Source organism: Dasypus novemcinctus, chromosome 1 (genome assembly GCF_030445035.2).
Source record: "Dasypus novemcinctus isolate mDasNov1 chromosome 1, mDasNov1.1.hap2, whole genome shotgun sequence".
Lineage (NCBI taxonomy): Eukaryota > Metazoa > Chordata > Mammalia > Cingulata > Dasypodidae > Dasypus > Dasypus novemcinctus.
The window spans coordinates 104,480,142-104,507,963 of record NC_080673.1 but is presented as its reverse complement, the minus strand read 5'-3'; the positions used below and the strand labels follow the sequence as shown (position 1 = coordinate 104,507,963).

The following is a 27,822-nucleotide window of genomic DNA, read 5'->3' as shown; positions in this document are numbered from 1 at the left end:
ATATTGCAGTTTCAAGCTCCTGCAGCAGCCAATAATGACTCGGTACAGCCAAGTGTACAATGGATATCGCCTCCAGACTGGCACTGTTCCATAGTGCCAGAGAGCCCTATGCACCAGGCTAGTGGAATACTGGAAAATCTCTCTAAGATGAAGGATGCTGCAACTTGCTCACTGCGTTGAAGAACATGCTAAGTGGAGCCATGATACCAGGATACTGTAAGTGAAACTTAAACACAATTGGCATTATGGCCTGCTCTCATGGAGAGATAACATGTAAGGTATTACAAACCTGAAACTCAAAACTAATAATTGCAACTCTGAATCCTTATGCATTAAGTAATACATTAGTTAATATTAAGTGCTGTACTTTTATCCTGTACTAAATATATGCCTAATAATTGTAATGTTATCTTTTCTATTTTGGATCAAGTGCAGAAGTATATTAGACATGTTAAATTCCTGGTAAAATCATTTTCTAAACAGTTAATAACATGTCTATAGAATAAGGTGGCAGTCTCAGCCAGTCTCAGTCAACTTCTATATTCTGCTGTACTCTGCTGTGTAGCAAAAGTGAGGCTTGCTTGCTGATGGTGAGTCACCTATTGAACAAGTCAAAATTGCTAGAAATTGTACAATGAAAACCAAGGTGTAAAAATCTTTATTCTGTAGTTCTGATCACTCCCACAGGTGAAAACTAAGAGTATTTCCAAATTAGTGTTCTAATCCTGAGTGAAGCCAGTTGCCCAAGGAGTGCCAGTTCACCAGGAGCATCTGACAGAGCGAATGAGTGTCAATCATTGAACAGCTTGGAATGTGTCTTCAGACAAAGCTAAGTGTCTGTTGCAATTTCTCTCTAAAGATGGATAACTTAAAAAAGAATATATATGCTGTTCCCACCAGCTTTTAAGGAGTGCCATCTTTATAGGCATCTAACCTTGTCTACCTCTGTAATCCAATGTGTCCTCTTTTAAAAACGGGTATTCCAAATTTTTAATTAAGTTTGTTTCTTTCAGAGTGAACATCTTATTAACCATATGAAAACTTCATCCAACTTCGTACAGAATGCCAGATCCATCTTCCTCCAGTTAGAATAAATTAAGAGTTTTACACCTTATTAGGCAATGACTACAGCCCATGGCCAGCAGGAAGCAGTTACAGAAAAGAGATCATCTCCCTTCAGCACCCCTTTTAAATTAAAGGTGTAAACTCTTTAAGAATAAAATAAAAGTAATAGATGGATCTGGAACCTGACTGGAAATTCACGTGAGTGCCAGTGGCAGCAGAATAACTGCAGGAGGCCCCTGCCCAAGATTCTGCTGTCCAGAATGAAAAGTTCTAAACTTCTAAAAACAGTCCTGGATGCTGTACTAAAGACTGATAAATAATCAATCAAAACAACAAACAGCCATCCACCTCATAGCTCCAATAATAATTATGCCAAAGCTTAGCAAGTTAAACTTTGGCAAAAGGGGGGGAATGATGTGGGCTATGGGTGGAAGGCTCTTTGTCTCTTCAGAGATAACCTAAGCTGAAGGCTGTGGGTGTGGAACGGTAAGAGGCTGCAGTCCTGCCCTTAGGGACAATGACAACAGGCTCCAGTCCCAGGAAACAGTTTAACAATGCAAGGGCTATAAACTTTAAGTATTTAGGGGAAATGCAAAAAGTAAATATGCTAAAAGCTTATCTAGAATATCTGGAGTCCATGCTAAAAGCTTACCTAAGATGTGGAAGATATATATGCTAATTGAAGCCTATTGAGAACTGAAACAAAGGGACCATTTGGCCTTTCCTCTCTGTATAAAAGACGTTTGAAAATCTTGTTCGGGGCTCGGGATTCAAACAGAAGTTCCCGAGTCCGGCCGGCCGTCAATAAACCATTTTTCCTTCTCAAAATCATTCCTGAGTCCTGGCCTCTCTATACTCAAATAATTGAACTTCTCTCAAATTCTACAACAACCCTATCCATTGGGCCAAATCCGCTTCCCCCAATTATTTTTTGAGTACTGATTTTATTTAAGAATTGTGTTTATTTGGTATATTATTATACTGTGAGCCAATCCCCAACATTTTAGGAGGCTGACTCTCATCTGAAGGATAAGGGTATTCCTTGCATAACAAATGGATCACCTCATTCAACTATGGTGAGGTGAATATCTCAGAAGAAAAATCATGTATAATTTGAAAAACTATTCTTAGGCATAGATGAATGCAAAATATGAAAGAAATTCTTTTTCAAGACCCAGGGAAGAGATCCACATATAAGTGTGACAAGCTTTTAATATATTATATCTAGATGATAGGGGCATTTATTTTTGTACTATTGTGTTTGAAATATACAAATTACAATTAAAATATTTTAAGGAAACAGTTAACAATTCAAAAGACCTAATACTCTATCAAAAGACCAAAAACTCTATCGCCATGAAACAAATGCTTTCTGAAGGTGCTTGAGCCTAAGACCAAAGATGGAGACATGTATGAACAAATAACTAGAGTATTAAGATGAGGGTGAAACCAATTCCTGAGAATACCTATTCTTTGCCCAAGGTATCTCTTTGCCCTTTCCTTAAGTCCATTTATAATTTTTGTCATTTTCCTTCCTAGGATTATCTCTTCCTGATCTCATGAAAGTGTGAAAGTACAACAGTTTCAAAACCCTATTTACTTACATCTGGCAATTTAGAAAATCACACACATCACATGCATATTATAGTGGAGTATAACTAACACTGCTGATTTGTAAATGTGACTGTGGGTGAAAGGGGTAGTCCAGGGATGTAAATGTTAATTGAAAGAAAGCTAGAGGATAATCTAGGGACTGTATAACATAGTGAACTTGGTGATAGATAAAGACGATTGTTAATAGCACAAATACAACAATGTTCTTCCATGAACTAGAACAAATGTACATCACTACTAAAAAGTGTTAAGAATTTGGTAATATAGGGGGAAATACAACAGCTATAATTTATGGACTATAGTTAAGAGTAATAATGTAATATTTTTACATCAATGGCATAGAAGGTAATATATCAATGCTAAGGGTCAATAATAGGAGGGTATAAGGGGGTATGAGATTTTTCCTTTTGGAGTAATGAAAATGTTCTAAAATTGACTGAAATATGTAATGAATGTGCCACAATGATGAAAGAGGTTGTTGATGAGGGAGGAATGGGGGGGGCGTTGAGGGGTATATGGGTACCTCTTATATTTTTTAATGTAACATTTTTTGTGATCTATGTATCTTTAAAAAAAGACAATAAAAAATGTAAAAAAAAAATTTGACTGAAGTGATGACAGCACAATGCTGTGATGAAATTGAGAGCCACTAGGTATACACTTTGGATGAACTATACTAGGCATGGGATCATATAACACAGGGAACCCAAGATGGATCATAGTTAACCATACCAATATGAGAACATTCTCTAATGAACTATAACAAATATACAATATTAATACATAGTGTTAACAATAGGGTGGTTTATGGGGAAAAATACACCAAATGTAAGTCATTGATACTTAGCAGTAATATTTTGTTCATCATTTTGTAACAAATGTTCCACAACAATGCAAGGTGTTGGTAGTGATGTATGGGAATCCTGTATGTTATGTATGATTGTTTTGTAAACTTGCAACTTCTCTAATAAAAAAAAATCACACACATTATATATATATTAATATGCATTCACAGATAACTCATACATTCCAACTGACTCAATGAAATCTTGGCTCAACTCTGAGCAGGTATGAAATTTAAAATCTGGATGAGATGGATCTGCTATCTTATGCTAGAAGATATTCTAATCGGGGAGAAACTCCTTTTAAAAAATACATAATTTGTGGAATAAATGATCCTTACACTATCCTATTTAAATTCTTTTAAAAGTAAATTACTCTGGGGAGTAGATGTGGCTCAAGTGGTTGAGCGCCTGCTCTCCATGTATGTGGTCCAGGGTCACTCCCCAGTACCTCTGGGGAAAAAAAGTAAATTATTCTGCTTTCAAATTCAGGAAAAGAATATCTATGTATCACATATGATTATACATGTGGCAGAGATTTCTAGTAATTTAAATCTGTTTCCTCTTCTTTCCTAATTATGCAGACTGTATTTCTCAGCTCTCTGTGGCCATGTGACTGAGTTTTAGCTCCCAGGCCTGTTTCAAAAAACCTCCACTCACTATTCTCCATACTCTTGCCTTCTGCCAGCAGGACACAGATGACACCAAGGCCCTAGGAGATGATACAAACATGAATGGAGTAAATCTGGACTCCTGACTCTACATGGTGGAAAACTACTTACCAACCAGGATTGCAGGATATGCAGTGGTATGAATGAGGAAGAAAGCATCTAGGGTATTAAGACGCAGAAAGGTGGGTATCTATCTGTTACAGCAGTTACTATTATATTAAGTAAATATACACAATAATAAACAGTCCTCCAACTGCCGATATGAAATGCATTATACTTACATATTGAGGTTTGTAATATGCTGGACCTAGTGTGCTGTCACTAGCAGGAGGAAAATGTTTTATAATAGTGCCATCATCATTAATATGGTAACCATATGACCATCCAAAAGAAGGAACTGAAGGAACATCAACACTTCTGGAAACTGTAGGTGCTCTTGAAATTGTCTGTAAAGAAAACATTTTATATTTTTTGCTTAAAGGCAAGAAGAAGAGGGAATAAAGAACCAAATATTGAAATTTACTAAAAGGCACCTATTAAATATTGACTTAAAGAGTTTCATGAAATAAGTAAAAAAAATGTTTGCTCTGAAAAACTAACTTCAAGGACAGAATTCAAATCCCAATTCATCATATAAACCAAAAGAATGTCCACCGTTACTATTAAAGCCACAATAAGAGGAAAGAAGTCTCTCACTTGGTTGTTACTTATCTTGCTTAATAAAACAAATACTACTGATTCTAAAAGCAGGCACTCCTATAGTCATATCAACAAAAAAAAAAGTTCAGTTTGTGCTATATTATCATGCAACATATCTATATCTGTCATGCAAAAACAAATCTTTTTCAGTAAAATTTCCTGGCTTCATTTCTTCCCAGATTCTCACTTGTCTCAGATTACTGATGCCCTATATAAAAATCCTAGTTATGCAGACTATGTAGCAAGGAAAATGTCTATGATATAATGCTAAATGGAAATAGCAAAATACAAAATTGAATGTATGACTATAGCTATGTAATATGTGAAATTATAGGTAAATATATAAAGTCATATATATGACTTAATACTGAAAGAAGTTCTGCAAAAATTAACAGAATATTAATGTTAAAGCAAGAATTTTGGGGTGATAATTCTTTTATCAAAAATTCCCTTTGGTGCAAATTATTTTATAATTTAAATAAAAGCAGGAAAGAGTAACATTAGAAATGCTAATATAAAACATATCAAATAAAAGTATTTACACTTAAAGGTTTAGTTATCTAAAAAAATTAACATATTAAGAACATATCCATCCCTTATGGTTTCTGTAAATAAATAAATGCTATAGTTGGGTGCACACAGCACACATGCCCATATAAAATTATATAATAAACATACTATCACTTAAAGAATTTTATTTTTTTATAATTAGAGACAATGATTAAGTAATTCCAATGATATTTATGATTTTAATTAGCAAATTAAAACAGGAAGGTATTGAATGACTTCCCTCCCCACCATTTAACACTCTCAAAAACTTATTTGCATGGTATCAAGACTTCCTAAAATATAGTCCCTATTTCCCTCTCCAGTCTCTATTTCTACTACTTCCTCTGAGACCATGAACAGCATATTAATGTTCTTCCCTGAACACACCATGCCCTTACACTTGTGATTTTCTGTCTAGAATATCTTTTCCCATCTTTTTTGACTACTGGTGAATCCTGCAAGATCGAATTCAATTGTAATGTTGGAAACTGAGGCATAGTGGTCTCACAAAGAGAGACATGCTGTTTCCATGGCTACGCTTTTAACATAGGAATGCAGCAATTAAGCCTTTTGGGTCAACAGGACAAAGCTGTTGGGGCAGGAAAAAATAGGAGCAAACACACTTTGCAGTTTGAAAGGAACACTAAATCTTCGTACTCTGAGATAAATTCTTTAATTTACAAGTATTGTTAATGTGTAGTTACGCTGCTTGTTATCTCCATAGCTTGAGTATATATAATGCCACATGTAAAAAATAAAGTTGTCGGAGGAGTCTCTACTCACAGACCCCCGATCCCAGCTCGCTTGTTCTTTCTCTTTGTTTCCTTCTCCCTTTTCTTTCTTTCATTCCCGATACCCTTCAGGTCCAAATCTCCAACAGTAATATTCCCTGTTCTTTCCAGGTGGAATACATGACTCTCTAGCCTGCTAGTGAACATTTTATTATGGATCCATAATTTCATTTTTCTTTCTCCCCCCCTCCCCCTCCCTCCACCCCACCCTCCTGTTTTTGCTGTCTGTGTCCATTTGCTGCGTGATCTTCTGTATCTATTTCTTTTTGTCTTCTCTTCTTGTCTTTCTCCTCTAGGATTCACCGGGATTCAATTCTGGGCACCTCTGCTGTGAAGAGCGGTTCCATGTCAATTGTGCCATCTCAGTTCCTGGATTCTGCTGTGCTTCACCTTGACTCTCCCCTTTGTCTCTCTTTTGTTACATCATCACCTTGCTGCATGACTCACCTGTGCAGGAACTGGCTCACAGCGCGGGCACTTGGCTTGCTGCACAGGCACTCGGCTTGTCACGTGGGCAGTGGCTTCCCTTGTGGGCACTGGCTCACCACGTGGGCTCTCAGCTCAACAAGCAGGCCCTCGCGTGGGCACTCAGCTCACTGCATGAGCACTCAGCTCGCGACATGGGTACATGGCTCACCACACAGGCTCTGGCTTACTGCGCAGGCACTGGTTCGCTCTGCAGGCAAGCTTTCCCTTCTTTTTCACCAGGAGCCCCCAGAGATCAAACCCAGGTCCTCCCAAATGGTGGGCAGAGGCCCTATCACATGAGCCACATCCACTTCCCCATGATTTCATTTAATTGTCCTTATTGGACTGAATTTCATTCATTCCTTCCCTGTTAAAAATTACAGATCCCAAGATGCAGCGATTTGTCTTCTACCAGGTATTACCAGTACCTAGGATTATGCCCAGCACATTTAGTCACTCAATAAATGTTTGATAAGCATAAATTCAAACATATAAAATATCTGATATTTAAATAGATTTATAAATCTTTTCTACTTCATAATTTTTATTAGAGAAATTTAGGTATATACACATCCTTATTTTCATTTCCCTGTCATCCAACTGAGTACTTAGTGCTTAAATATATCTCCCTAAACAAAGAGAGAACTGATTAAAATTTCATTAATATGAGCTATGGTAAAGGAATATGACAAAAGAAGAAGGGAACCACTCTAAATAAACCATTACCAAAATCTGCTAGATTATTTAAAAACAAACTTTTACTACAAAAACCATTCACTATACAGCACCAACCTACCTTTCCAAACGTATCCCCTATTAGTCTACTAAACAAATTCTTCTCTCCTATCAAAATAATTTTTTCACTGCCCTCCATAAAATCACACTTCAGTATCTCCACTAATGTAACTCCATGCCTGGAATGCAAATTCTCATCTTATTCTTTAAGGCACACCTAAAAAACAACCTCCAGCATAAATCCTATGCAAGCTATACTTCCCCATAATACGGTGTTCCTCCTGTAAATTTCTATGGCATTTAATTACATGATCATTCATTTAAAACCTGTCACATTTTTCTAGCATTAGTAGCTATCTATATATCTCAGTCATCTGAATCTTAAGCTTTTTAAAATTTGGGAATCATGTTTTAAATTTTACTGTATTATGACCAATACTTAGCACAGAGTTTCTAGTTCCTTTAGGTATAGGTAACCAAATCTGGTAGTTTTTAAGTCTCACTTACTGTTCACCATAGACACTGGAAGTGATTATAGCTTCATCAAGAGCAAAACAGAAGTCAGATGCTAACAATGCAAAATTAAAGTTTAAAAAATATTATTGAGCATTCATTTAATTATAAATTACCTATAACACAAAGTAATAAATCTCTTAATTTTTAGATTAAAGCTTTTTAAATGTACTTAGTTCATAAAATACTAAACATTTTCTATTTTCTTCTAACTAAAAAAAATGTCTTTAGAAGCATAAGTTAAAATAGCAATTTACCGATTGAAGATGCTGTTTAGCCTCTAGTATTTTTCTGTTCATGATCTCTAGTGTCCCATGATAAGACTGATCATAGCTTGCAGGTCCTGGACTATCTGAAACAAACTTCTTAAAACGTTCCTCCCGGTATTGTAGACTATGGCCTCCTTTAATATTATGCTAAAGTGAAGGAGAAAAAACTTATGAAATAATGAGAAGTATTTTATATTAATACCAAGTTCACAAATATTAAATATTAATATTTAAAAAAAGCTTTAAAACCCAACCTTAGATAGTTAAGGCTCTTGGCTGAAGATATTGTTCTAGTAAAAGAGAATGAGAAAGGATTACCATAATAGCAGACAGTTTTAACTTGGAATTCAACTGAAATTTATTGTACTTAGAGAATTCTTACAGAATGCAAAAACTCCGTTTTCAGAGCTGGCCTCTCTTTAAGCCAAACTAAGCAAATAAACTCACTACCTTTTCCCCAACATGGGACATGACTTCCAGGAATGAGCTTCCCTGGTACGGAGGGATTAATACCAAGTACCAACCAACGATGCATTTGGAAAAAGACCTTAGCCAAAACGGGAAACATTAAATACAAAACATTAAACAGAAAAGAGTTTTTATAGCTAAGAGATTTCAAAGTGAGCAAGGAAAGTTTTTCAGATGTTACACTTATGCACAACTCAGGAGGATTTCACTAACTGCCACAGTTAACAAAACTACAACAGGGGTGCTCCTGAGGGCTATAGGGACATCTGGACACTATAGGCAAGGCACACAACCCCATGAAATCAGCACCCCATCAGTAGGCCTTACCTTGGAATATATGATAATCTATTTCCCCAATGTAACAGAGTTAGACTCATTTATAATTTCCCTGCATGACTCATCTACCCCTTTTATTAGAACCTACAATTTGCACTATACTCATTAAATATATGTCCCAGAGACTTAAATCTTCAGTCTGTTCATATGCCAGTTGAGCCCTGAATCTTCCCATCCAAAAATAACAAAGAATATTACAACTGAAAGCAGAACTGTTCCTTCCATCTGCCTCATAAGAATTAGCTCCCTTCTCCATCTGAAGCAGAGTGGGCATCACCATTCCCAAATCTTCAAGATTGAGGAATGAACAAACATAAGGGGGAACACAACCATAGACCAAAGTATACTTATTTTGCTGTAATGGGAGACCTTGTAACATTAATATAAAGATAGTGGTTACAAGAGGTTCTCTGAGGACAGGGAGGAAAGAATAGGTGAAATGGGGTATTTTCAGGGCATTGGAATTCCTTTGCATGATATTGCAATGACGGCTACTACAAGTCATTATACATTTTGTCAAATCCTGTAACATTGTACAGTGAAAAATATAAAACATAATGTAAACTATAGGCTATGATTAGTAGGAATTCTTCAATAGTTGTTCATTAGGTATAACAAATGTACCACAATGATGTAAGATGTTATTAATAGGGGAAAATGTGGGAGGGGGAGGTAGAGAAGTATATGAGAATCCCCTATAATTTCCAAGTAATTTTATGCAATTTTATAAATAAACTATAAAGTTTATTATATATATATAAAAAGACAGGAAACAGAGACAAAGGAATTCCCAAAACTATAGAGCAAGAATAAAGAGAACATTTTTACAGGTCCCTGGAGAATCTGTACCTCTCAAATGAGAAAAAAAAAAAAAAAATGCTGGCACTCATATTGCAGGTGGAAAGCAAACTTTCCAAGCTTGCTTAAGATTATTTTTTCCTAAATAACATCTTGGTCATTTCCAGGCATATTTAAGTAGGCTTATTGGCAATGGCTCAATTTTATGTTCATATCCATTTTTAAACATGATTTATTTCAGAGAAGGCACTGGGAGGAATCTCTCCTTGTCACACTTCTAGATTCTCCAGAATCAGAAAGTTATCAATTGCCTAATAGTTAATTCAGGTAAAATTCCATCATATTACTTTCAATAAACAATCATAGCACAATCATTTCAAAGATAAAGCATGGTAACTGTGATTGACATTTGATTGCTGAGATATTTTTTAAAAGTCATTGAGAGCTCTTTTCACATTGTGTGCACACAAAAGTTGTTCATAATCACTATTAACAGCCTATCTCTAGGTTGCATTTTATTTAGCTTTTTTCAGCTTTTAAGAAATGCACACTCATCTTATGCCCATTTGACTGGTGACTATTAAAAAAACAAAAGACTACAAGTGTTGGAGAGGATGTGGAGGAATGGGAACCCTCATTCACTGTTGGTGGGAATCCAGAAGGATCCAGCCATTCTGGAGGACAGTTTGGCGGTTCCTCAAAAAACTAGCAACAGATTTGCCATATGATCCAGCAATTCCACTGCTGGGTATATACCCAGAAGAACTGAAAACAAGGACACAAACTGATATAAGTACACCAATGTTCACAGCAGCATTATTCACTATTGCCAGAAGTTGGAATCAACCCAAATGTCCATCAACAGATGAATGGATAAACAAAATGTGGTATATACATACAATGGAAACTCAGCTGTAAGAAGGAATACAGCACCAACACGTGGGATAACATGGATGAATCTTGAGGACCTTATGTTGACTGAAGCAAGCCAGGCATTGAAGGACTAATACTACATGTCCTCTCTAATATGAACTAAGCAAATCAAGTTGTCTAGGAGAGGTCGAGACTGGATGATAGGTTTATAGGAAATTGTGGGGGAGAGGAAGATTGTGAGCTGAGCCTACAAAGATGAAATCTATGATAAAGTGAAGGTAAGTAGTTGTGCAGTGAAAGGATAAGACGGGGGCATAGGGATTCTATTGGGTATGTCTTTGCAGGCTTGAGGGGTCTAGGGTTGGGAGCTTTGGATCAGATGGTCCATGGAATTGGGGGGAGGTTTTGGGGGGAAATGGTGAACATGGAAGATTATCAGGTATGTGGTTGAAACTATAAAGTTGAGATAGCTCTTTAGAAAATATAATAAGGAAGCATTACTTAAGGTGTTTGATGGAGGCATCTGGTACAGGGTGCACCTGGGGCAGGCTTCTAGGCAGTGTGTGAGTGATCATCTTGTCACAGCGTGTTATATCATAGGGTAGAGGCCCATACAATGAGCGGGAAGGTGTTGTACCCCCATCCTGCGGAGGCCAGATGTTCTCAAACAGAGGGAAGGGTGTCTCTTGAGAGCACTGGTGGCTCCCAATTGGGGAGGACAGTCCAGTGTGTCAAGCCCTCAGCATTGTTACAAGGATCTATGAATCTGGTCCTTCAAGCAGTGAAGCTTGGTTGTCACTGTGGGTGCCAAGGGGAGGGGGGGAGAGGAATAGAACAGATGGAAGAGGGGGTAACTGGGGGACAAAGGAAGTGTTCCACAAGATCGTGCAATGATGGATACAGGCCATGTTAAATTTCACCAAAAATTTATAAAAGTGTAGAGTCTAAAATATAAACCATAATGTAATTGAAAGTTTAGAAAACTGTACAGTCTTAAATATAAACCATAATTATAAACCAAAATGGAACCATGATTAGTAGCTATGTTTCAATATCTATATATCAGTTGTAGCCAATATAACATCCACACATAAAAATATCATTGCTGGGAAAGCAGGAAATGGGTTTGATGTTTAATATATGGGAGTTCCCTATATTGAATATGTGACTTTACTATGATCTAAAACTTTTTTGAAGATAAAATTTTAAAAAATTAAAAAAGGATGCAGACACTGAGGAAGGAAGAGACTGCCTTGCCACTGTACACACAAGGTAACACTTATTTTAGTAATGAAAGGCAAAACATCAAAAACAAAGTTTTATATTTTTCATTTTTAATACCCCAAATTTTTTCCCTTATTTTAGTTTTTCTAAATTATTGTGTATTCTATTTCTAATCTTTAAATTTACCGTTACTATTTCATTTTCCTACTAACTGAATTTGGCAATATATTAGGCTTCATTTTGAAGAAGTTTGGGATCACAGAGGGGTTCAACTATGGCAGGGGAAGAGCACCAGTGTGGGGGTGTCATTGATGGGGGATACATGGTTGGGAGTTCTCCAGGGCGGTATAGAGGGTATATAAAAATGTTCGGATATTCATTGGGTATTGTCAGAGTAGGTAGAGTTACACACATCAACTGAGGAAGGAGTGCTGAGTTCCTAGCCAGGTGAGCTCTGTCACATTCCTCAATGGAATAGCAGCAATCCCCCAAGTGCAAGGGCAAAGACCAGTGAAGAAAGATGGCCCAATGATGGGCCCTTGATACTGCTGACTATGCTTATGAACCTGTGTGCTTGAAACTTCAACTAGGTCTACAGCTGTAGGGTGCCTAAGAGTTACCTCCTGAGAGCCTCCATATTGCTCAAATGCGGCCACTCTCTAAGCCAAACTCAGCATGTAAATGCATTACCTTCCCCCGCAGTGTGACTCCCAAGGATGAGCCTACCTGGTGCCAAGGGATTACTACCAATCACCAACTGGTGATGCAACTAGAAAAAGACCTTGAATAAAAGGGGGAACTAGTAGAGACAAATGAGTTTACATGGCTAAGAGACATGGCTATGAGTCGATAGGTCATCAGAGGGGTCACTCATGCCTCTTCTGTCACTTTTACTCAACCTGTGGTTGGCTCTGGGGTTGGTGTATACTCAGGAGATTTGAATCTCTGGACTGGCTGTGTGCCAGCTGGGCCCTGTACTCTCCAGTTTGTTGGACTTACCCAGGTCAGCTAACAGGAAGGTGAAGATGGTCAACCACCATACCAGAGAACCAAGAGTGTTTACAACTGCAAGCAGGAGAATCACATCCATCAGCCATGTGTAATCTAAGTCCCTCTTGATTTAGTCACCATCCCAGGGTCCACAGGATAGAGGAATAAAATATGGATTAAAGTGGACTTACTGGTATTCTACTACAGAACTATTGTGACTAATAGAAAAAAATTGTATTATTGATGTGGAGACAGTGGCCACAGGAGTTACTGAGGGCAAGGAGAGGGAAAAAGAGGTGTGATGTGGGGGCACTTTGGGGATTTGGAGTTATCCTGAATGATATTGCAGGGACAGATGCAGGACATTATATATCCTGCCATAACCCGTTGAATGGACTGGGGGAGAGTGCAAACTATAATGTAAACTATAATCCATGTGGTGTAGCAGTGCTCCAAAATGTATTCACGCTATGCAAATAATGTGCCACAATGATGAAAGAGGTTATTGGTGTGGGAGCAGTGGGGGTGGAGAAGGGTACAGGGGAACCTCTTTTATTTTGATGTAACATTTTTTGTGACCTATGTATCTTTAAAATAAAAGGACAAAAAAATTTTAAAAATAAATACACTGGGGAGTGTGTGTGGCTCAAGCGGTTGAGTGCCAGCCTCCCACATGGGAGGTCCTAGGTTCAGTTCCCCATGCCTCCTGAAAAAGCACAAACAAAAAACAAGTTAAACAAATGCAAAAACCAACTCAAGGAAGCTCAGTGATTGAGCACTGGCTTCCCACAGACAAGGTCCCTGGTTCAACTCTGGCCCCAGGTACTTCCAAAAAAATAATAATAATAATACACAAAGGAGGTCTTCTTAAAGAAAATAAATCAGATTAAATTCTTAGATAGCCAATTCACTACTTGATTACTACTTAACAAAATCAGAATGCCTGTTTAAGGAGTTTAGCTCTATAATGAGCTTTAATCAATTGTTTTGCAAAAACAATAAAATTACAACATAGACAATATGTAAAATCCTGTGAAAAGAGAAGACTTTTTCATAATCTGATTTTGAAAAACATTACTGTAGTCTGTATGATCATATTCTGAAAGTGAAATTTCAATTTATACTGAATACTGCAATAGATGATAGAAAAATCAATGTAATCTAATTTCTTTAACAATGATACAAACAAACCAGGATTATGTTTTCAAACTACTCATATTTCATAATTGCCAATTCTACTGATTTTATAAAAAGTAACAAAAGGAACTGCCATGTGTCAAGTAAGTGATGAAGAAAATTAAATTACTGTGGTGGTTTGGAGCTGTATGTACCCCAGAAAAACATGTTATTAAACTTAATCCATTCCTTTGGGTGTGAACCCATTGTATGTAGGACTTTTTATAGGGTTACTTCAGTTAAGGTGTGGCCTACCTCAATCAGGATGGGTCTTAATCTTATTACTGGAGTCCTTTATAAGCAGAATGAAATTCAGACAAACAGAGAAAGCCATAGGAAGTAAGGAGTTGAACATCAACGAATCCAAAACAGAAGGGAGAGACCAGGGGAACTGGCCATGTGCCTCACCATGTGACATGGATAAATGATCACCGGTAGCAAAACACCACAGCCTTTAGGATAAAGCATCACCTTGATGATGCCTTGATTTGGACTTTGACTTTTTTCTAGCCTTAAAACCATAAACTAATAATTCCCATTGCTTATACTGAACCATTGCATGTTATTTCCTCAAGCAGCATGGGAAACTAAAACAATTACCAAGTAATTACACATTTTATATGAAAACTTGTGAGAAAATTGTCCTATTATTTTTTGAGTACTGAATTTATCTAAGTATTGTGGTTATTTGGTGAATTATTATACTGTGAGCAACCCCCAACATTTTAGGAGGCAGACTCTTATCTGAAGGATGAGGGCATTCCTTGCATAATAAATGATATCTCCTTAGTCAGCTATGGTGAGGTAAATATCTCAGGTGAAAAACAAATCTAATTTGAAGTGCTATACCTAGGCATAGATGAATGTAAACTATGAAAGAAATTCTTTGTCTAGAACCAGGGAGGAGATCCACATGTCTAGTACCATTCTCTTGTGACAAGAAACAAGATGGTACCTACTGGGCAGAGGTCAGAAACTAGAAGAAAATAAAACCAGAAAAGTTACATGAAATTTGTTGGCCTGTTGGAGTGGGAGTCATCCTAGGAAATAGGATGTGACCAGAACATGATTTATGACTTAACAAGCTAATTTTCTTTAAAAGGAACACAAGCCTGTACTTTGTAAACTTGATTCTTCTTATGCATTTTGCATTTTCTTAATTTTTTTCTCTTCTCTTCTACTAAGCAAACTTCCTATTGAAAAACTTAGCTGGCTTCAGATATACTAAAGGACACACAGGAAAAGAGATTTTGCCCCATATCTGGACAAGAGCTGTAAAGGTCAAAATTATATCACTCCCCATCCCTGAACTTTGGAATGGTAGTGACAACAAAAATCAAAGTAAAATAACATTAAGAGGAAGAGACCGATACAGAAGACCAAGTTAAGGCACAGGTTCAATCCCCAGATATTCTACTTTTATAAAAGTTTCAAGTATTCTGTATTTTATAGTGAAGGCAGGTCCTTACAACACCAACTCAATTTTAAATTTATAAAAATTCATTTTAAGTCTCTAAATAATATTTACTAAGTACTTGCTGATAGGAAACATTCAACTCTATATTTCCAAAAGAAAAGTATAAAATATACTTATATTCATTCCCAATAAGACAGTCCCTCTAATTGCTTTTATTTACAGAATGAATATCATTCAGCAATTTTAAATGAAACGAATTTTAATTTTTAGATAGTCTGACAAGTTCATACCTCCTGAATTTCTAAAAGTTCTCCTAGAATTTACCCAAAAACTACAAAAAAAAAAAATTTAACAGCAATTGAACAAGTCATATGTCATTTTTAAACCAAGAAAATCAATCTTCTCCTATTATTATATAAGAAGAAAAACAGGAAATATAAGAATTGTTTTCTCAGTTCCTCTTTTACACACCAAAACCACCTTTTCTAACTCCTTATTGTTAAAATCCAAGAAATGTATTCAATTTGGGTAAAATGATCTGAATTTCATCTATTATTTTGTATGTGGAATTAGCTAAAATCAGTATTAATGAAAATATTCCAACATTCTGACACTTTCCATATTTAACAATTCTCCCTACTAAATTCTACATATTGTGGATTTTACTGCTTTTTTTCTCGGGATACTGGAGTTACTTATTAGTTATAATAAGAGAACTATAGGTATAGCTAGCAAGCCCATAGCATCTCTTCGTCTTGTGTTAACTCTTAATTAGCACTAGAACCTAACCATTTCTTTCTATCTCCATTACGATGACCTAATGAGAACATCATATCTCCCATGTGGATTACTAGAATTTACGAACTACACTCTAATCTTGCATCCCTTCAATTCATTCCTCATATTGTAGTCAGAAGGATCTTTCTAAATCACATAATTCTCAGCTTAAAATCCTCCAATTTCTCCCCATAGTAACTTCAAACTTCTTATAAAGCCTTATATCATCCTACCCTTTTTTTCTTCTCTAATCTTGATATTTTATCATACCTTCTCTCAAAGTATATTTTCTAACCATACTCTTCCCTATCTCCCAAAGTACAAAAATCTCTAACTTCAGGTTTTCACACATGCCACCTAAAACACTCCTCTCCCTCAGTATATCACCCCCTAATTCACCTCTTATTTAATTGCAGATTTTAACACATATATCAATTCTTAAAGGAAGCCTTGCCTAATCAATCCTCTGAGGCTTAGCTGTGAACCCTCCCACATGATTTTCCTATCACAGCACTTACAACTGCTTGTTCCCATAATGAGGTACTGTCTTGCAAGACTGAATCAAGGCTTTGAAACAAGAGCCAATATATAGAAATGTTTATCACACAATATTAACCCATATCAACCCATAATATGTTAATCTGTGGACCTTGGAGTAGAAGCCAAGGTAACATTTCTAATGATTAATTCTAATGACCCACTATCAAATGTTTTACTTTTTTATCCTCACAGCTCTAGACTGTAGTATACTGGAAGTTTTAAGACCCAAGAAAAGAGAATAAAAAATGTTCTACTGAATTGGAATTGAGACTACCACCTGGCCATTCCACATTATTTATACTGTGAAACAAAAGGCAAAACAAGGAGATTAGCATACTGGCTGATATGATTAACCCTGACCAGGAAGGAGAAATAGGACTAATGGTAGTCAAGAGGCATATAGTTGGATGAACCCAGGGACACACTGCAGAGCATCCTTGCCAGTGAAACTGCTAAGAGGAAACTATCCAAAGGCTGAGAAGCAAGATGACCAAGGGCTCAGACTACTTAGAAATAAAGATTTTTTTACCACACCAAGCTAAGAACTCCACCAGATAAAGTCCTTGTTAAAGAGATGGACAACATTACAAACAGTAATGGAAAAATCTTAAGCCACTTATATCCTCATGACTACTTGAGGGCACAAGACCTAAAGTACCCACCTGCATTTCCTTGCTTCCTACATCATTTTCTTTCATTTTCCCTCTTTCCTTTCTTCTATTATTGTAAAATGATAATAGCACACTAATAATAGTTGTTTTAGCCAAAAGGGGTGCTGATGCAAAGTGCCAGAAATTTGTTGGCTTTTTTTGTTGTTTTTGTTTTTGGTGCCAAAACCCAGGATTTGTTGGCTTTTAAAAAGGGTATTTATTTGGGGTGCAAGCTTACAGTTACAAGTCCCTAAAGAATCCAATTCAAAGTTATTTCCTCACCAAATTCTGCCGCCACATGGTGAGGCAACATGGTAGGCAATGTCTGCAGGGTTCAGCCTTCCTTTTTCCTCTTAAGGTTCCGTGGACATAGCTTCTTCCTGTCTCAGCTGTAGGTAGGCATAAGACTCATCTCTCTCCCTGAGGCTTGTTTCTTTCCAGGCTCAGCTGCTCTATTCTCTTCACAAGGTCAGTTGTGACTATCAGGCCCACCTCTCTTCCCCAGGCCACTGCCTTTTCTAATGAGCTATCTCTCTTTTTCTGTGTTCTTCTTCTCTGTGTATTTATTTCCATGTGAGAGTCTGTTTAATCGCCACCAAGAGGGTGTGGACTCAACCCTGCACTCCCTAATGAAGTAGTCAAATAAAAGCCCTAATCTTGATTTAATAAAGTAAAGTGAAACCTCTGAATCCAATATAATCTAATATGCCCCGAGGAACAGAGAGTTTACAAACACAATCCAATATCTATTTTTGGAATTCATAAACAATATCAAACTGCTACAATAGCTGAAACTTATTTAATGGTAACAATACTCAGATATTTTAGGCATTATTCTAAATGCTTATTAACATATTAATCCATAAAACAATGCTACAAAGTTATTATTACTTAACGGGTGAGGAATCAAGACTAAGAGGAATTAAGTCTCATAGCTAGTAAGTGGCAGAGTCAGATTTTGAACCTAAGTTTTATGGCTCCAAAGCCTGAACTCTTACCACTTATTTCTAATTTACCATTTAATCTAATGTTACAGAATTATGAAACAGGGATATGAAAGAATAAGAGAAGAAATGGCCTTAATCAAGAGATCCAGGAGTCATTTTACAGCAGCACCATAACATCACCTCTGAATAAGATTAGTTATGGTCTTTCTGAGAATGTACATTTGCAAATAATATATAAAATAATAGCATTTTAAAATTATATATATGTGGAAAACTCTGTGTGTGTGTACACTCATACATGCACAGTGTGTGGGAAAGAGAATTGGACAGTAAATAGGTAACATGTAATGGAAATCTATTTTTATCTTTCCAGCATCCCTTCAATCATCTATTCATAACAGTAATATTCCCCACCCTTGGAGCAATTAAACCTCTGCTGTACTTTGTAGTTTGGAAGGAGCCAAACACAAGATTCCCTACTCTCAGAAATTAAAGATATGGGTCCATAACCAAATTAAGCTGATTAGATTCTCCCTACTGGGAATTTTAATATTGAATGAAGACACATAAAAAATGAAAGGAAGTTATAGAATTGAGTAATCACATGGGCATTCTCTGTTGAAATGGCCCAAAACTCTTGCTAGCAGACACCTGGAATTTTCTTGATCCTATCCTTTCTTAAGTCCTGATTGTTCAATTGGTCCTTCATGTCTGTGAGCCACCCAAGAACCTTACCTGTAAATCTTTCATTGTTGCCCTAATATCCATCTTAAAAACCTATTATATTGCTTTGAGCCAAAAAAAAATGATAACTGATACAGTGGTTGCTAACATTAATTCAGTAAGACTGATAGAAAATTAAGGGCATCAGTGATTGCATCTGGTCCTCCAACAGGAGAGTTAAGATCTTCCAGGGTCAGATAAGAGCCACTATGTATGAAAACAAAATGTATTTGAAAAGGATAAAAGGTGATATTCAGGATTATGAAGGTATTGTCATTATATTCACTATTTCTAAATATGAATGAGCTGTTAAGGTTACAGACTCTTGGGACCAAGAAGAAACAGGAGACAGATGAGATAATAATGGCCATAGCATAAGAATATGGCAAACAAACCAATTCCTTCATACTGTTGCCATTCTTCTTCCTATATAGACCATTTACACAATTATCATGGGCCATAATTCATTCAAGGGTCTTTTACTCCCATTCAAGAGTCTCAACGGTCTCCCTGGCAGAGGGATTATTACCAAGCACCAACTAGAGATGCATTTGGAAAAAGACCTTGACCAAAAGGGGGAATTATTAAATATTTAATAAGTTTTTATGGCTAAGAGATTTCAAAGTGGGTTGGGAGGTCATTCCAGAGGTTACATTATGCACCTCTCAGCAGGACCTCATTTTCTGTCATAGTAAACAGTTCCTCAAACAGCAGGTCTCCTGAGGGCTCTAGAGACATCTAGACACCATAGGCAGAGCAGACAAGCTCAGGAATTCGGCAATCTTCCAGTGGGACTTACTTGGGAATATATCTTCACAAAGTAACAAAGTTTGACCCATTTATAATTTCCCTACACATGGCTCTTCTGCAAACTTTTTTATTTGAACCTATAATTAGCACTATACTCATTAAATATATGTCCCAGAGACTTAAATCTTCTGGTTGTTCATATGCTGGTTGAGCCCTGATTCTCGGCAGAGGTGCAACTCCTACTCTCCAGTTCATTGGTCTTGCCCAAGACAACTAACAAAAGCATGATCATGGACAATGCCCATACCAAAAAACAGAGAGTATCCATAACTGTAAGCAAGACAGTTCCATTCACCTGCCCCATGGGATCTAATTCCCTTCTCAATCAGCAACAGAGTGGGCATCATGATCCTAAAATTGTCAAGATTGAGGAATGAACAAACTAAGAGGGGAATGCAACTATGCATTCTAGCAATGGAAGAACTTGTATCAGATACTGACATAAAGTGAGTGACCACAGGTTCTGAGGGGAGGGACAGGGAAGAATCAGTGTAACATGGGACATTTTTGGGACACTGGAATTGTCCTGCATGACACTGCAATGATGGACACCGGCCATTATAAATACCTATAAAATTGTGCAGTGCAAAGTGTAAACTATAATGTAAATTATAGACCATGGTTAGCAGCAGTGCTTCAATATGTGCTCATCAATTGTAACAAATGTACCACACTAACGCAAGCTGTTGTTAATGGGTGAAAGTGTGTGTTTTGGGGTGGGGTATACGGGAATCTCCTATATTTTTGATGTAACATTTATGGAATCTAAAACTTCTTTTAAAAATATAAATACATTTAAGAAAGAAAAAGAAAGCGTCTCAAGGACCATGCAGCATATAGCAATGTTTTGTGTTTTATAGAACATATGGAATAATGAAGAACACCCAATCAGGCATCAACAGTGAACGAATTTATTTTTTTATTATTCAAATTATAAAATAAGATTGAGAAGAGGAAGAGGACAACATGAGAGGAAAATAAAATATTATAGATGATATTTTGGTCTATTAGCGGTAGAAAATATTATTTTTATTAACTCAGACAATTATAATAGCTATCATAAATTTACCTGTACTTTTGAAACATTATAGTATCCTGGACCTGGAACAGCTTTCTCAGCATTAGAAGCAACACCAAAGAAACCACCTCTGGCAGCCAAAGAAAGGAATGGTGCATAACCACCTATAAAAATAAAATCATATCATTGGCAGATAAGATAGGATTCCAAGGATTTCAGAGAAAAATTCCTCAAAATATATAAAATCAGTTAATAACCCCCATTATTTAGCCTGTATTTTAAAAACCAATGGCTAGCCACACAATGTGCTACATTCGTGATGCAAGATAGAATATTATTAAAATAAATTAAACATAAGCACCTACAGCACTGGATTTCCTAAACAGAAAAAATACATGAGGATAATAAAAATAAAATTACGATTTTTGTCTTCCAAACACATCTGGTTGGGATGAAAGGGCAGTTATATTTTGCTAATAATTATTTTCATTCCAGAAGAGCACCGTTTTATATTTTGGAATATCATATATGATTTGTAAAGAGTGACAGTCTAGATGGAAAGAATTTAGAGTGGATTGACATCAGGTAACCAAAAATGTCTTCTTGAGTTTGCACATGGTTTGAATTCAGTAAATATTTCTTGATTGTCTGATCTTCAACAAAGATTTACAAATCCAAGATACTGATTTCATTGGAGCAACAATCATACTGGACACACTTGGAGAGTCTGCTGAAAGTCTGGTGAAAATGCAAGAATATTTTGAGAAATGAGTATGGTTTAAACAACATAGATACTAAAGAAGGCTTGGGAGGGAATAGAGCAAATATATTTAGCAAGTATAAAAGAAAGAAAGTGAGGATGCAAAACTTGAGAGAATCTTTTACACAAAAGGAAAATGTGTGCTACTATAGAAATTTATGGTGACTATTAGAATAATAAAAATCTAGCTACTCTGGACTAATAATAAAAAATACTCTGTTTAAAACTAGAAATAATATGTTTCTTTTGAGGCCTTCAAGTATTACTGTGAAATTGAAGAATTTTTTTAAAATATTTATTTCTTTCTCTCCCCTTCCTCCATTGCCTGCTCTCTGTGTCCATTCACTGTGTGTTCTTCTGTGTCTGCTTACATTCTCATTAGGCAGCTCCCAGAGCTGATCCTGGGACCTTCCGGAGTAGGAGAGAGGTGATCATTCTCTTGTGCCACCTCAGCTCCTGGTCTGCTAAATTTCTTACTGTCTCTCCTCTGTGTCTCTTTTTGTTGTGTCATTTTCCTGCATCAGCTCTCTGCACTGGCTGGCATCCCTGCGTGGGGTGGCACTCCTGCATGGGACAGCTCTCCTGCACAGGGAAGCACTTCACGTGGGCCAGCTCACCACACGGGCCAGCTTGCCTTCACCAGGAGGCCCTAGATATCGAACCCTGGGCCTCCTATATGGTAGATGGTACTTTTGTTAGTTATGTTGTTATTACAACATAAAAGAGGTGAGCAAAACAGAAGTTTACGTTTAAAAATAAAACACCATAATGAATCATTAAGAAAAGTAACAAATTAATTTTAATCAAGGAAAAATATCTTAAGTGCCAAAATGCAAGACAAATGTTTAGAAAAATTCAAAAAGAAAAGAAGTTCACATTCACATCAAAGGTTATTAGCAAAAGCTTCATGGATGGTGTTAAAACTGTCTGTGTTCACTTAGTGACTGATGGTTTAAGTTGGCTAACCCAACGTAAAAAACTTGAAGAGGAGAAATTCTTAAAAGGAAGCAAGGTTCATTCTGAAAAACAACAGTGGTCTGGCAGAGCTGAGGAACCAAGGACAACAGTGATATGTTCCAAATCAGGATAAGCAATGGGGACAGATTTCACTCAGCATACAAATATGTAAGCACACACTTTTACACACCTACAAACCAAGCAACAGATTATATAAAATGAAGAATACAGACTACAAGAGTGACCAGATTGGATGCTCACAATAGGAACAAATGGGATAGCAGGTAAATACACATTAAGTAGTGGTTCTGAAGTTTATCAAACTCACAGTCCCCTTTTTATAACAAAATCTTTGTAATGTTCCCCTTACCATTCTGAAATCAAGCTTATGTATAATATATATTACTTATAAACATAACTTCAAAAAATCATCATGAAATGTTACAGCTACAAATGCAGACTAACATAATAAATTGATGATGTAAATTCCAAAAATGGCAAAGATGTTTGCATTGGGATTTTTCTATAAAGATAAAATCTTAAAAAAATTCTGAACAAAACAATTTTTCTTTATGTGTGAATGATCCTTGAGACTTGTATTTCTCTCCTTTTAGTTCTTTCCAAGGAACTGGATCTGCAAATCTGTTTTAGCTCTATAGAACAGACTCAATACCAGAGGCTGAGTGCTAGAGACATTACCTTCCATTTCTAACAAAGCTATCTGTTTACCAGGAAGTGACACTGTTACATAATTTACTAAATATTTCCTGCCTCTCTTTTCTTCTAGATAAAGTGTAGCATTCTGAAGAAGAAGTTCCCCTATTGGAACTCTTTCTGCAGCTCATCTAGATCAAATACACACACTTCTCAAAGACATGATGAATGTTCCAGAGATTGTGCACTCTAATAAGATTTTTCCCAAATAAATTCTTTTTATACAACACATGGCACTAGTTATAGATTGTATGTCTGTGTCCATTTTACATGAGAATTGGCAGTCATGAAGGAAAGCATTCCACCCAATCCTATTCCTGTGTATTTTCAAAGCACAGGTTTTAAGTAGTGCATCTTGGGGATCATTAATATCAGTAGGGATGATGGATAACTGGTATCTGAGTGTCCATGAGCTCAGGAATAGGTAGAACAGGAGCAGAGTCCACAGTCCAAGAAAGGGAAGGGCTGCAGAGAACCTGCTACTATACCCCAAAGCTACAAAACACCCAGATCCTTCAAAAATACCAGAGAGATGGATTTTTTATTCTTTGGATAGCCCCAAAGAGTAAGGCTTTTGGTAGCCAGTAAAAATGAGGCAAGGTTCTCAGAAGTATTCACTTGAATGCTTATACTTTATTACTAAAATATAAGTGGAACTATAAGGGAGAGACAGAATTAAAGAGAAAAGCAGAGCTACATGAACTAGGACCTGCTTAGAAAAGCAGCCAAGAATATACCAAAACCCATTGAAGGTACACTTTGGGCAGATTGTATGGCATATAAATATATCTCAATAAAATTGCTTTTGTAAAAAAGGAAGAAGAATAAGAAGAGCAGCCAAACAGATTTGCTGATGTAAAAATCAGGAATGAATTCAACTATTCTTGTAAAACAAAAATACAAAATCAGGGGACTGACATAAAAATCGGACTGGAATTATAAGCTGCCTTTTTCTGTCTTTTATTTCTTTGAATTTGAAATAAAATTATTTTATAAAAAAAGAATTACAGGTACAAGGATGAATAAGGAAAAGGATGAGATCTAATATTTGGCCACAACTGTGCTTCCAGGAAAGGACCCCCAAACATTCCTGACCTTTCTAGACATCTGAACTTCTATGGTATCTTTTTTGTTTTTGTGTAGGAACAATGTGTCATTATTTTGTCAGCCTGAATAATTTTTAACAATGCTTTAGGTTCACAGTTGTGTAGACATACTGGTGTCACATTCTTCATGACCGACCCAGTTGTTGGCTAGCTTTCTAAATAAATGGTTGAATGTATCACCAAAAAGAGCCTGCACTTATAATTCTTTCCAACATGTCCTGGTATGAAGTATTGTCTCATACCAGGAGGGAAAAAAGACATTTAAATACATGGTTTAAAATAGAGGTGATACCTAGTACTATTTCCCAGTCCAAAAACAAAGAACTAAATCCTGCCAACAACCACATAAGCTAGGAAGCTAATCCTCTCACAGCCAAGGTGAGATGATTACAATACTGACAACACCTTGATTACAGCCTATGAGAGACCCTGTATTAGTCAGGGATAGCCAGAGAAATAGACCAACAACAGATTATAGATTTATTATAAGAAATTGGCTCATGTGACCCCATGAGACTGGCAAGAATAAACTCTATAGGGCAGATCACAAGCTGGAGCCTTTATTAAGGTGAAGCTGAAGTTCTTGGTCTGGATTCCAAGGATAAGCTGGCTGACTGGAAATTGTGGCAAGAGCCAATGCTGAAGTTGAATCCAAATTCCTCTTCTAACCTCTGAAATCTTTAGTTAAGATTTTTAAGATCTCCAACTGACTGCATGAGGAGACTCCCCACCTTTACTGATAGTAGATTCAATCAATTGATGAGATAAGCAAATCCCATTTTGAAGTACCCTCATATTAACAAGCAGGCCAATATTGACCAAACAACTAGATACCATAGCCTAGCTAAATTGGAACATGAAATTAATCCTCACAGATCTTGAAGCAGTGGGTTGAGTGAAGATGTGCCAGGATTCCTGAATGAGAGAAAATGTGAGATAATAAATGTGAGTTGTTTTAAGCCACTAAATTAGGGGGCAATTTGTTACACAGCAATAGATGACTAATTAACTTCCTCAACCCCACCCAACCCCCAGCAATATCTTTTCAGAACATAAATAAAACTTAGCACAAAGTAAAATGCCAACTAGGGTTCATTATATTGACATTATTTTGATTATGGACACCACCAGTAAAAATGTTTGCATTCACATGCCTTCAGGCACAGTACACCAAATATGGATAGGACTTAAATTATTCTAATATCCAAGTCCATGTGATCAAGTAACCTTCTAGGCAGCTATTTGGGCCACAGATCTAAGAGCAATTCATTTAAAGCCAATTAAAGACAAACTGTTATAACACTAATCATGAGAAAAAGATAAACAACCTCTAATTGGCCTCTTTGAATTTTGTGAACAGCATGTTTCAGACCTATGAATTTTTCAATTGTTTCTTTTTCACCATGACCTACCTGTATGATCAGGCCATTGGGTCACACAGGCAGGACTGATCTAACTATTCTACAGAAATAGATACAAAAGCTATAGAAAGCAACTACATCTAGAATAAAATAGCAAGACTGCAAAAGCTGATCTAACATGTGTAACTACTCTATCTACTATAGTCCAGTAGATCTACACTCAGATCCACCACAGTATTAGAAGTACCACAAAGGGCAATGATGCTGAGGCAGTTTGAAATTATTTTACGAATTCCAAAAAGAAAAAGATTATGTTTGTGGGCTGGTCCACTCCTGTGGGTGTGAGACCTTTTTTCAATTAGACTACCTTAGTGAGGCGTGACTCCTGTTGAGTCTCCACCCTCTTTTGGGTCTGTTTAAAAGAGGAAAGACTAGCAAAGAGAGCTCTGCCATGTTTGATGCTGCCATGTGACAGACAGGAGAGGCTCAAAGAGCTGAGTTCCCTGAGAAAGGCAAGCTATTTTCCTGATAGCTTGCAGCTGAAAATGGAAAGAAAGCAGAGCAGCCAAGTCTTAGAGTCTTGTAAGAAACAAGCCTTATGTCTGGTTGCCTTTAGCTGAGCTCTGGGAGACAGTACAGCCCAGAGGGCAAGGCAGAGACCAGGCAGAGATGCCCACTATTTTGCTTCAGCACATGGCAGCTGATTTGGGTGAGAAAGCATGCCTTGAATTGGACTTTTCATGGCCTTGAAACTGTAAGCTTTACCCCCAAATAAATACCCATTATAAAAGCCAACACATTTCTATTACTTTGCATCAGCAGCCCTTTGGCAAACTAATACAGACACTCAACAAGAAATTATTTTGACTCACACAGAAGCCACTAATACCTACGGATCATATATGTTATCCAACAATACCATCCTTTCCAAAAACGATCTCTACCTGGCTGGCTGGTCTAGCTTTCTTCGTATAATTTCAAGTAACACACTAGCATCACCCCTTTTACCTCAGTTGAGTTATACCTACCCAAAAATCAGGAAGCAAGAACTAAGAAGAATTTAAAAAGGAACAAAAAACAAAATAAAATAAAAAAAAAAGGAACAGTATACTTTTTATTTTTTATCTATTCTGGGTTTTTTTTTCCCTACTTTGATCTCAGTGGAGAGATGGATCATTCATTTCCATCAGATCAAGGACAAGTAGACACTAGACTGACAGGAAGTTCCAGTACTGACTTTGCCTCAGAAGGTTTTATGGCCACAGTCCTTTGCCCCCAAGGTTCACTTAGAATGGCAAAATGGATCCTGGGACTCATCACAGACAAAAGATAGATGAGTCTGGCTTTACCTGATGATAAAGTTTGATTGGCCAGGCGTAAACACATCTAAGTTTAAGAAGTGAGTAGAGACTTCAGGGAGGGTGAATTATTATCTCCCTTCAAATCACAACTGATACAAGTAGATGCTCATAATGCAAGGTGACTTCCCTTCCAAAAGGAAAATATATTGACACCTGAGGAGAAAGGATTAACAGGGAATTTGAACCCTTTCTTCACTAGAAGATAACCTCTTCCACAGTATTTGATTCTCAGTGCTCTGGCATGTGAATGGGCTTCGAGAACTAAATAAAAATTATGTAAATTTTGTTATTTAATTATATAAAACGTGTTCAACTTATTAATTATATAAAATATAAAAAATAAAAACTGTTGACATCTGAATGAATATCTAGCAGCTAGTTAAGTTGAAGTTATTTTCTAATCTCAGGCTAAAATTTAAATTTAAATTCAGTAAAAATTATTTTTATTCATTATTTATTCATTATTCATTCATTTATTTCATTCATTATATTTTCTAACCTCAAGCTAAAATTATAAGTTAATTCAGTAAAAATTATTTTATTCATTATTTATTTATTTATTCATTATTCATTCATTTGATTCATTATTTATTTGATTCT

At 36.5% G+C, this 27,822-nt stretch overlaps 1 protein-coding gene across 4 annotated transcripts in view; it reads right to left on the bottom strand.

Moving 5' to 3' along the window:
- Positions 1–27,822, bottom strand: part of LOC101433248 (sperm-tail PG-rich repeat-containing protein 2) — a 103,538-nt gene that overhangs the window by 53,921 nt on the left and 21,795 nt on the right. For all 4 annotated transcript variants that reach the window (XM_071215537.1, XM_071215535.1, XM_071215534.1 and 1 more), the window contains 3 exons: positions 21,015–21,127; positions 8,205–8,363; positions 4,474–4,638 (listed from right to left, as the gene is read on the bottom strand). In XM_071215537.1, the coding sequence (XP_071071638.1) occupies positions 4,474–4,638; positions 8,205–8,363; positions 21,015–21,127 (437 nt within the window). The remainder of the gene's footprint in view (positions 1–4,473; positions 4,639–8,204; positions 8,364–21,014; positions 21,128–27,822) is intronic.